Genomic DNA, 12,653 nt, shown 5'->3' with positions numbered 1-12,653 from the left:
TTTGAGGCCTACACAATAGAATGTGTCCCCTGGAGCTTAGGAAAAATGCAGACATATGGTTTATGTTGGGAAACAATATATATAGTGGGGGTAGAACATTGTTGAAGTGGTCAGAAAAGCTGCTTGACATGAGGCAAATCACTCCTCTGGACTCCAGTTTTCTCTTTTGTCATTGAACAAACAATCAGTGAATTTACTTGTTACCTTCACACTGTTCTTTCCTCCTTTACAAGGGTGGCTCCTTCTAAATTTCTATGACCACTCTATTAGTAGGTTTTCTTACCTTTACTGCCCACGCTGTTTTTGCAAACACTATTTCTTAAGAAAGTCTGTCTGCTTACAAGGTCCTATCCATCTCCCCATCTTCATATCCCTGCTTCCTAGTAGACGGTAAGCACCATGAGAGGCAGCAGTTAAGAACATAGGTTCTGAAGGTGGACAAACTGGGTACAAATTCCACTTCTGCCATTTGCTTACTATATGAACCTGGGAACTCACCTAATTTCTCCTTAATGTCCTTACCTGCAAACTGAAGATACCAATAGTACCTCCAGACTGTTGTGAGGACAAATGAGTTAAACATTTGTTAACACAGCTAGAATTACATCTGGCATTGGGCCCTGTGTTGGTGCTTGTTCAATCAAATAAATGAGGGCAGGCACTGCTTGTAATTAATTCTCCACTGTATCTCTCAAAGTTTTTAATGGTCTGTTGTTTAAGTGGAGCTGTACAGGGATGAGGCCCTGTTTACTCTGTGAACATGGCTCCTAACATGGGCATGAACAACCACACACATAGGGATTCTTTTCTGTCTCCTGAACCAATGCATCCATTTACTGGGTTTCTTCTATTTTTATATAAGTATTCAATGAAGCACTAGCCCTGTCCAGAAGACTGTATTTTTAATTGCTACACAAGTAATATAAGATAATATAAGATAGAGGCGCCTGGGTGGCTCAGTCGGTTGAGCGTCCGACTTCGGCTCAGGTCATGATCTCACAGTTCGTGGGTTTGAGCCCCGCATAGAGCTATGTGCTGACAGCTCAGAGCCTGGAGCCTGCTTCGGATTCTGTGTCTCCCTCTCTCTCTGCCCCTCCCCTGCTTGCACTCTGTCTCTGTCTCAAAAATAAATAAACATTAAAAAAAAAAAGACAATATAAGATAATATCGTACAATAGTGATATGACTTTTGTAATCAGACAGACCAACTGATGGCTGGCAAGTGATAAAACCTCTCTGGGCCTTAGTTTTTCCTCATTTGTAAAATGAAGACAATCACATGCCAAGAAGGGCTGTGAGATTAAATGGGATACTATTTGTAAAAGTATTTAGAACTCTGGCCTGTGTTCAATAAATGGTAAATTCTACATTCTTCTTTTAGGTAGAACCCATCTTTAGCTGCAAATAATATATTTTTTTTATAATGGCATTTCTCAAGAGTGGTAACATTCTGTATAATCACAGAATGTTAACAATGGAAGAGAATTTCAGGAATAACCAATCCGACTTCCCATTATGCAAAAGAATAAACTGATCTACAGAGAGCTTAAGTGCTGCTATGAAGCCTCTTGACTTTGTTTGTCAGTGCCCCTTCTTTGTTATTTTATTGGTTTTTTTTTGCAACCCAGGACATGGTAGGCACTCTATTAACAGTGTTTATTAAATAAACGTTAGGAAAATCAATAGCTATTGAATATTTACAATGCCCTTCTGCTAGGCATTGGGGACATCTTAAAAATGGCCAAAGAATTGTCTTTGCCACGAGACAGCCCTGTCTTTCTGAGGAAGGCTAGGACATATCTGGTAACAGTGTTTGGTACTATTGACAGTTCCTTTTTTTATTGAAACACTGTCTTTTTTTTCTCCCATGATTTCACACTCTAGCTTTCTGTTTCCTCCTCTTAAATGTCTTGTTGGCTGCTTCTCCTGTATTCAGCCTTAGGTGTCTTATGTTTCTTCATGCTCTGTCTGGGTGTTCTCTTTTCTCTCTAGCTGATCTCATGCAATCAGCTTCAATTACCATCTAAACCAACAGTTCTCAAGTGTTTGTGTGCATGAGAATCAACTGAAAAGCTTGGAAAAACAAAAGATTCCTGTATCCAATATCCAGGTAAACTGTTTCAGTGGGTCTGGTCTTGCTACTCAGAAACCTTCATTGTTTTTTTTAATTTTTAAATTTTATTTAAATCCAAGTTAGTTAACATATAGTATAATAATGATTTCAGGAGTAGAATTTAGTGATTCATCTCTCAAATATAACACTTAAGTGCCTTAGGGGATTCAGATAGAGATTATACACTCTGAAATATTATACACTCTGAGAAACCCTGATCTACACATGATTTTCAAGCCAAAGTCTTCAACTACATCCTTTACATATTCTCACTTGGTGTCTAGAACTCAGCATTTCTAAAGCTGAATTTATTGTCTTCTCCCTTCTAGCACTTGTAACCTGTTTCTGCCCCATCAAACAGCCCATTGTTGGCATTTCTTTTTCAGTAAATGATACCAATATCTCTCAAGTTACTCATGTAGAAAAACTGAAAGTCCTACTCAACACCTCTCTCTCTCTTTTTTTTTTTCAAATTTGCCTTTTCATGTTTTTTATTTATTTTTATTTTTTATATAATTTATTGTCAAATTGGTTTCCATACAACACCCAGTGCTCATCCTCAACACCTCTCTCATCCCCAGTCAAGTGCCAGTGCCCATCCTTTCTGCTTCTTATGTCTGTCTCCAGTTTTATCGGCACTCCCACCACATTTGTCTATTCCATCTTCATTTTTTTTTTCTGAAATACTGCACTAGCCTCCAACTGGTCTTCCTTCATCAATGGGTGTCTCTCCTATCCCCAAGGATCATTATCTGCAGACAGCCATAATGGTCTTTTAAAAATCCGAACATAGTAATGTCTCTGCCCTCACCAAACCTTTAACAGTTTTACATTTCTATCAGGATATAATCCCAACTCCCTTTTATGGTGTTTAATGACTAGCATAATCTGTTTCATGCCTGCACTTAAGTTTCTGATTAAATAATACTCCCTTAGAGAAACCTTCCATAGATGGCTAGTTTCCTCTATTACAATACTTATTTTAATATCATCCTATTAAAAAAGTAAAAATGAGACCACACATTTTCATATCAATCACTGATAAAGGTTGTCTCCTGGCCAGAAAGTTTGTGATTTTCAACAAAGACTACCTTTTGCTCTGTTGAGATTTCCATAGAATAAATATGTTCAATGAAAATTGCTTCAATTTATCTTAATTAATAAAAGCCACCCCCAAGCTTTTTTCTGTAGTACTTACCCCAACTATAATTAGATAGGTACTTGCTTGTTTAAATTTTTTAGTGCCTGTCTTACCAATAAACAACATGAAAGCAGGGTCAAGTCCTGTCAGTTCCATTCTGTATGTCTAGCACCCCACACAGTTTCAGTGCCACTATTAGGCACTGAAAAAGTGGGTATTTTTTAAATGGATGAATAATGAATGAATGAATGAATGCAGTATCCTTTACGGAGTATAAATATCATAAAAGACTTAAAGATAAAGTTCATGGATATGTAGGATTCAAAATGGCTTATTTTGCCACATTGAATTAAAACTTGTTTTCAAGCAAGAACATTTTGGGTTTCCCAATGAATGATTGAGGACTTGAGGGAACAGTACTTGCCCTTGGAAACCATAAGCTTACATAGTAGTGAAAACCGTGGAACTAGTTGGAATCATACAGAAAGTAAGTATAGCTACAGAAGAGAAATTGTACCTCAAATTACTCAGAATTTGGGCAATAGGAAAATGAAAATAATCCAATAACATAAATTCAGAAAGTTTGACCAATGGGATAGGATTAAATTCAGGAGACAATGGTGTTTTGGAAGCTTTATGAAGATCGTGTTTCAAGGAAGGAATGATCTACTCTGGAGCTATTAAGTAAAAATGAGTGTTGAGACCTGACCATTGGATTTTGCAATGCAGACAATCTCTGAAGATCTGGACAAAAGCTATTTCAGAGCCATAGGGAAGAGAAACTTTTTGCAGTGGGACAAGAGAGAGTAGGTTAAAGATAAATATGCACACACTCTGTGACCCAGAAAATCCATTTTCAGGAGAAACTCTTGCACACTTGTACCACAGGATTCATTTGAGAATGTTTAAAGCTACAGTATTTGTAATGGCAAAATACTATAAGGGTGGCTATGTAAGTTAGAATATATTCTTACAATGGAATATCATATCACTTGTGAATGAATAAATTATTACTACCTAGTTTATTAAAACATAATTTTGATTCCATTTATATTAATTTCAATGTAGGTAGAACTAAATTATATGTTATTTGGGGATCTATCTATGAGCAGTAAAATCACAAAGAAGATCAAGGACATTTAGATAACATGCCAGATAACAGATTGCTCCAGGTCAGGAGAACACAGTCGGAGAGGGAATGTAGGTCTAGGAAGGATTTTTTTTGTTTTGTTTGTTTTTTAAACTGGAAATCGTATGGGAGTATTCTAGCAGAGAAACAAATGGTAAGCTTTAATTCATTCTTTGTAATATTAAACTTAGGCAGATATCCTGGCTAAGAAGTAAGATTGTCTGGGTAAAAATTTGTCTAGGTTAGAAAAAATATGTTCAATGGCTGTTTTTAATATATTTCCTTAAAGCTTGAGGTTACTTATCCTTTTATTAATCACTGAAACACTTGTTCATATCTCTGGCAAATGGATACTATAAGTATTCAACAGAATACTGCCATTTTCTTTCTGCTGAGCTAGTCATCCATGTGTAAACTTTCCCAAAGTCAATCTTATTTTCAGTCATTTTGGTTAGTTATCCAATGAATGGCTTTAGACTTGGAATGGTGCTTCTATTTTACATGTCATGAACATATGCTATATTTAGACTTAAAGCATACTTTGAAAAACGGTGACGTTTTCTTTGCTCAAGAGAATGGGATCCTTGTAGTTGGAGAAATTGGATTTAAGGAATTGGATTGAATATCTTTAAGTTTCCTTATAATAGTAGGTGTTGATTCATGACTTATTTTAGGGGTATCAACCGTAGCCATGTTGGGGGCTGAAGCAGCATAAAATCAGGTAAGTAACAAATTTCTAGGAAATAGCTTGGCAGTTCCTTCTAGAGGACAAATTGAAAATGGACATGAGAGGGGCACCTGGGTGGCTCAGTCGGTTAAGCGTCCGACTTCAGCTCAGGTCACAATCTCTCAGTCCGTGAGTTCGAGCCCCGCGTGGGGCTCTGGGCTGATGGCTCAGAGCCTGGAGTCTGCTTCCGATTTTGTGTCTCCCTCTCTCTCTGCCCCTCCCCCATTCATTCTCTGTGTCTCTCTGTCTCAAAAATAAATAAAAACTTTAAAAAAATTTCTTTTAAGAAAATGGACATGAGAGAATTTGTTGGAGAATATATGATCCTAGGTGACTAATTGTAGCCTACCTCCTATGTATTGTAATGCCATGTCCCCACCTCCCAGCATGTACCACCATTAGAAAAAGTCTGGCCAAGTGTGGCAAGTGTTTTGGTACGCAGCCTGGGGGTTTTGTGGGCAAAAACTTGAACTTTTAAGTTCACTATTTTTGCGTGCTGTGTCTGTAAAGATAAGTTGATACCCACTTGTCTAATTTCTATTAAGACATATATTCTTTGCTAATGATTTATAATTTAAAGCATGGTTTATGAAAGTTAAAATAGCAATTTGTAAAGCAGGATTGAAGCAACAGGCAGAGTTTGGAATATGTTTTTGACAGTTATGGCTTTTTCCTCCTACTTTTGTCTCATGTTGTTTTGAGCTGGTAGAAGGCAGAGCACCTGATTGGCTTCGGCATGTCTGTTTAGACAGTTCATTGTATCACAAGCACAGACAAATGGGAAGAAAATGGAAATAGGATCTGTTATGGTTTAAGGCTTTCTGCTAAGACTTGTCTGTTCCTGAGCTGAGATATGCTCCCTTACCTTTAAGTCTTTCCTTAAACTACATTCTGAATTCCAGCTTGTAAATCTTTATCCTGTTTTCCAAACTGTATTTCATACTTTTTTATGTAATCTAGTGGACATAGATAGACACTCGTTGTGTAAACTTGACAAAATCTGGAATACCCAAGGATTTAAAATGAATAATTATTATATCATGATAACATAGCTGTACAGATTCTTGGGCCCTGTGGTAGGATTTCTTTCTTTGGAGAGGGGTGAACAAGGTAGATGAAGATAGGAACACAGCATTTTTGCAACCTTTAGGAAAGGACAACCTGGAGGGGTCTGGGGGGTTAATGTATATATAAAAGTAATCAAACCATCCAAGAGAGCCCATTCTCAACCAAAATATATCACAGAATTTACCTAGAAATATACCGAAAATTCCCTAAAAATTGTCTACAATTACCTGAAAAACATATTACACACTTTTATTTCCCTTCTTTTACCCAATTTGGATACCATGCTTTTTCAGAGCATATGAAGGAATTGGAAAATCGTGGAGTTTGAGATTTAAATTGGAGATAGTATGGCATGACTTTATGCTGATGGGAATATTCTAGCAGAGAAGGAAACTGTATGTTTTAATTCATCCCTTGTAATGTTAAACTCAGGCAGATGTCTTGGCTTTAAAGTAAAATTGTCAGAGTGAAAATTTGCCTAATTTTTAACTCCCCAGCCCATTTGAATACTCTTTCACCTTTCCACTGAGAAGTCTGCTCTTTATTCAGGTTGACAGAAGGCACTAGTTTTTAGGCATGGATCCTCAAATTGGTAGATGAGAATCCATAAACTATTTTCAAAATTTCATCAATTTGGCATGGTAACTCTGATGATCTCATTCTCATAAAAACCAACCAATCCATGGGATGCCTGGGTGGCTCAGTTGGCTGAGCATCGGACTCTTGATTTCAGTCCGGGTCATGATATATGAACCCAACCAATCCATGAACAAAACTAATTGGTAATTATTTATATTTTAGGTTAAAAAAGGAGCACAGATTGATTTTTTGTAGTGCAGGCTATTTAAAAGATAAAATATTTCAAACTGTGATCTGTAGAAATCAAGGCTTCAAAGAAGAGTCTTTTGTGATTGGAAAATTTGGTTCTGATTGAGTGTCGTATTTCACGTAGGGTGGATCAATTTAGGAATTAGATCGAGGTATTCTGAAATTGTACGTCTCTTTTATTATTTGCATTGTTTTTATATCTTTCTATATTTTCCTTTGAATGACATTTTGATGCATCTTTAGCTCCTTATAAGGGCCAATTTTTGAAAAATTAGAGAAATTTCTTTACAAAATTAAAATAAAAATGTTTCAGCCAAATGCATTTCAAACTGTATTTTGATTACCAAAACAATGTTACATTGTTATAGATAGTTTAAAAATAATGGAAAAATGTAATTAATAAGCTTACCACTTTAATGCAACAAACATGATTAGTAGTTAGCATTTTATATTCCTCAATAGACTTTCTCACATGTAGAGCTCTGTGATGTGATAGTCGATGAGTAAATACAACTCTGTGACTTTTTGCATACAGTGAGGACAGATACAATGTATAAATTCATAGATTTTAAACCCTTTTAATGAATTCATCGTATCCATTGAGTATGAAATTATTTTATTTATATATTATTCTTTATTGTTGTTAGAAACTTACATGGCTACCTATTTTTCATTTGTGTATTTATATATATTCAAATGCACATAATTGTATATATATTTTATTAAAATTATCTAAGTTTTCATTGAGTTTTCTAAAGTTTGGTAGATTTAAAGTAAACTCAACTACAATTAATGTAGCCAATCTATTGCTAATGTTTTTATTTAGCACATTTTTTAAATGACTTTTTAAATGACTTCGTATCAGGTTTTTCTGTGTTCATGGAAAAACAAAATGAACAATAGGTATAATCATAGATACACATATAAACATATCAAATTGTATAGTGATTTTTGAGATTGTACGATCTGATTTTGGATTAGACCACAGTTTGTTGCTCCTTTTATGTAAATGTGTATGAAAATAAATATTCATTAAAAAGAAAACTGAACAAGTACTATTTTTTTCTTAAGTATCAATGACAATTTACTTGAAAATAAGGATATGGTAAGTGTATGAAAAGTAAACAAATACTATCTTATTTTCTTAAAGAAGACTTCAGGTTTCAGGTTCATTACATATAGCTAGTAGCTATACAGAAGTCAAAATACAGAATCATGGAAAAATTCTAAAACAACAGAAGCATTTTTTACTGATTACATTTTTAAAATCCACTCATCACTTTTTGAAAAGTTAAGCATGAGAAAACAAAAACACTTCCTTATTTAAAGATGTGTTTTCATAATCCTAAGCTGTCTCTTTAGGTTTACTAATTTTGTAAAAAAAAAAATCAGTCAGCCAAACACCTTATTTAAACAACATCAAACATATTATGTAAACAATATCTATAAGTTTCAGTGAAGTTTCTGGAAAAGATTGTTAGACACAGCCAAAACTTCTTCAGCTTCTGTATGTTTTTCACATGCTCTAAGATATAATAAAACTTCTAAAACTACAGAGACAAAAACGGGACTTACCTATACATTTTAATCCTTAATAATGAAGAGGTCCTTTCTTCTGCCTATCCAACTTCTCTGAGATTTCTACTCAAATGAATGACTCTATGTATTATGTGTGATCTATGAAGGAGCTGAAAACAAAGGAGGAAATCCCACATAATTAAAATCTAACTTGTTAAACAAGTCTGAAGGAATCAACTTGAACCAATAGTATGACTTGTAGAATGGAATCAGAAACAGGGAATTTCACAAATCAGTAAGAATTTTATTTATTCTGGTAAATTGTGACTAAACATGATAACAGGTGATAGGTATTTTGTTTTGCAAAAGCTTGCGACTACTCCACACGCTCTAGTCATTTTTAATTCAAGATTTTATGACACTCTTGCCTGTGTTATATTGTTATACACTTCCTTCTTTGCCACAGCAAGCTGAGGATGATCAGAAAATATTTTCCAAGCACTAATTGGTAGTACTACCTCCGAATTCCCCATCTCTGTTATAAAATACTGTTTTTCTCGCGGAATATGAAACAGAGATTCAGAGAAGTAATTGAATAGGTGTAAAAGTTGTGGGATAGGCAAGTTGGAAGTAAAATTGACTTTGTCTTTTTCCAAGTATGTGTTTTGAAATAAATATTCTAACTCACTACTGCTAGCAGATGAGTAGATGGCAAAACATAGAAAAAGCAAGTGTGGGGTGAGGGTAAGGATGGAGAATGTCGGCAGTGTTTGCAGGCAAGGGCAGAGCCTATGAAAACACAGAGGCAGGAACAGCATGGAAGTAGAAAGGACATTTCTATCACATGTGTTGGGAAGGAGTAGGAAATATACCTGGAAGGTTGTGCTGAGGTTACTTTGTGAGAAATACTGCATGCTAAAGAATCAGAATGTGTAATTGAATTAGATCAGGTATTAAAACTTAAATTTTAGTCTTAGCTTTTTTGCCAACTAACTGTAGCCTAAGAAGAAAAATCACTTATTCCTTTATGAATATCATCAACTTACTGAGAAAGAAAGCTAAATCAGACGGTTTTAGAGGATTCTTTTCAACTCAGATTCTGTGCCTTTATCTTGTAAATCACTGATAGCTAATGGCTAATGAATTCACTCCAGGACTTCAACTAGACAAGTGTTCCGTTTCTTACACATTTTTTTTTTTTTTATATAATGTGCAAATCAGACAAGAGGGACAGGAAGGAGTGGGCTCCTCTCTACCGTTCTACCCTTCACTTACATATTTCCATTGGATCCTATATCTCATGTCTGATATTCTGGGTTTTTTTTTTGTTTATTTTTGTTTTTTTTTTTTTTTTAGTAAAAACAAAATTTTTTATAACTTTTGAACAAAGTTATCTAAACAAACCATTTCATTTTACATATTAATCTTTAAGTACTTTTAACATGTACAAGTTTTTTTCATATAGTTATATCACAGTCTATAACTTTGTATTATGCTCTTTATACCGAATGTTATTTCTATAAACATATCCCTGTGTTATTACATTTTTATTTCTAGTAGCTATATATACTATTTTAGTATCTGTATATGTACCTAATAGTTGTATAAAATGTACATTATAATTTTTTATTTTGATGTAATTTCAAACTGAAAGAAAACTTGGCAGATGTAGTACATAGATTCATCAGTTACTACCAATTTTAATGGCTCCAATTTAATGGGTGAATCGTCTTATACTGAATAGATTTATCATAAAATACTAAAACCATCTCCCAATGTATTTAGATGTTTTCTTTGTTTTAACTGTAGGTGATTCTTTCAATGATCACCTTCACCAATATACTTTTTATTTTTCACTACACTGCTAAATGTTTCCTTGAAATAAGTGGAAAGGAAAAGTAACTTATTGGACTAAATTATATAAATATTTTAAGGACTTTTAAAAATTTACTTAAAAAATTTTTTTTCAAGGATATGAAATATTCTGGTTTTTGTTGACAGCACTTTCCCCCAACTGCACATGCTTGCTTTTCTCTATCTTTGTATTACCTGGAGTACTTAGCAAAGGCCTTTTTTAGTGAGTAGGTGCTTAGTCAACATGTATTACTTAAATGTCCAGTAACTGAATATATTAATGCAGATCCTGGTGCCCTATCACAGATTCAGAGCAGAACTTGGGAGTGAGTCAGGGGAGCAGCATAAGGAAAAAAAAAAAAAAACTGCATTCAGTCTGAAAGTGACTTCCTGCTTGCCTGTGATGAGCTCAACACAGAAAAAGAGGTGGGGCATGAAATTATGGTTTGTGAGGCAAAGGAATTGCTCTTAACAGGGGCTAGGTCAAAAGATGTTGAATCTTAATCTTCAAATCCTCAGGGAGTGGCAGGATAGGTCTTGACTTTTCTATTCTTAACAAATAGCCATTGCAAGAATAAAGCATATAGGCTGACATTATAGAAAAATTATCAGAATCTTCTTCCTCCATGTCATTGGCTTGATTTTATTACTCCAGTTTTGCATTTACAAAACCAAGACAACCTGACTTAGGAGGACTGACCTGAACAGGCTTCAGGAAAATAGATCATTTGTTTTAGGGGAGAAGAAATCATGCGGTGTATGAACTATCAAGGTTGCTTCTTTTGCCTGCCTAGGCTGAGGCAGAGAGATCCTGGTAAAGACAGAATCTCCAAATATGCAAATGTGTGTTAATAAGCCTTGCTCTGACAGATGTATGAATCATTGAATGGAGCCCGTCATAACAATATGAGCAGAGAAAATAACCAAAAAGCAGATGATCTAAGAAGGTGTGGACCACTGGTGTTTTCTTTCAATTTAGAGTTTGTTTTGTCTTTAGGTTCAGGGCAGCACACTCATATGGCTATGGTTGGTAATGAATGCGTCATGACTCTCTCACAGAATTGTAACATAGATACAAAAAGAAAGATAGTGAATTTTCCCACTTTTTGAAAGTTGTAAAATGTTATTTAAATATGCATGTTAACATTTATTATAAATGTAAATTTTAGAATAAGCAGAAGAACCTAGATTTGATCCAGGTGTATTCTGACCTCAAAGAGTGTACTGTTTCTACCACAATGTGCCATTTGAATAGACAAAAGCCTTTGAAACATAGTGGGATATACTTATTCCCTTACTTCCAACTATGTACAAGTGATAATATGTAAAATTAAACTTGGCCACACATACAAAATCCAATTACCTGATTTTGTAAGGCCTCACAAAAGGAGGTGGTTAGGGTATGAACTCTGGATTGGTTGGTTTGCATATGAAGGACTCCCTCACGGTGGAGTCATTTGCTGTCTCTAGGTACTAGCTAGCCCTGGGAGCAGCAGTCCCTCTAGGGTTAGCAAAGCCCCAGATATCAAAGCACCAGAGTAAAAAGATATGCTTAAGACAACCCGACACCCTGAAAACTGCTAGTTTTGTCAAGTTTTGCCTCATTTTTCAAGCCAAGGGCATTTTCTTCTCAGTGGTTACTCAACCAATGACTGAGCAAGAGGGTGATGTAAGATTACTGCCATTTCCATGTAATGTAAATTTATCTAACAAGTAACATTTACTCCAGAGTTCCCAGCTGGTCTGGCAGAGATTTTATTGGATAGGCATTACTCCCCTGACAATACAGCTTCCTCCCTTTTTCCTTTAACAGGTGTTACTTTTCAATAAGCCTTTGTACTTTGTCTCAGTGTTTGTTGTCCAGAAAATCCAACTTGTGAAAGGTAGTACTGAGAGAGCTCCAGGAAAACAGGCAATAAGATGAGATTTGTGGACTGGATCACTCACCACCCAGATGGTAACGAGGACTCGGTGGTAGGTGGCACGCTGACAGCCTGTAGCACAGGTGGTGATGTGATATTAAAATTCTCACCACCGGTGAGCTGGGCCAGCATTACAGTAGAGGTGAATGCATAGGCCAGTGTGTTGATTCATGTATTTGAAAGGAATGGGGGGGGGAGTAGACATAAGGACAGTGGAATTGCATGGTTGCTGGTAGGCTGTATGTATGCCCCATAATGCAGTAGTAACGATAATGGAAAGTTGAGGGACATTAATGTAATTGAAAACTGAGTATGAGATCCAAAGGTTCTCTTTGGTCGATTATGAGGAAACC

General features: G+C 35.4%; 1 protein-coding gene across 1 annotated transcript in view; it reads right to left on the bottom strand.

The window, feature by feature from the left end:
• The window catches only part of TMPRSS11D (transmembrane serine protease 11D), a 55,733-nt gene extending 43,301 nt beyond the window's left edge, over window positions 1–12,432 (bottom strand). Inside the window, exon 1 of the mRNA XM_045474946.1 lies at window positions 12,326–12,432. Coding sequence (XP_045330902.1) covers window positions 12,326–12,432 — 107 coding nt within the window. The remainder of the gene's footprint in view (window positions 1–12,325) is intronic.
• Window positions 12,433–12,653: the final 221 nt, after the last annotated feature.

This window comes from Leopardus geoffroyi, chromosome B1 (genome assembly GCF_018350155.1).
Source record: "Leopardus geoffroyi isolate Oge1 chromosome B1, O.geoffroyi_Oge1_pat1.0, whole genome shotgun sequence".
NCBI lineage: Eukaryota > Metazoa > Chordata > Mammalia > Carnivora > Felidae > Leopardus > Leopardus geoffroyi.
The sequence above is the reverse complement of the archived record's forward strand: the minus strand, read 5'-3'. Positions and strand labels throughout refer to the sequence as shown.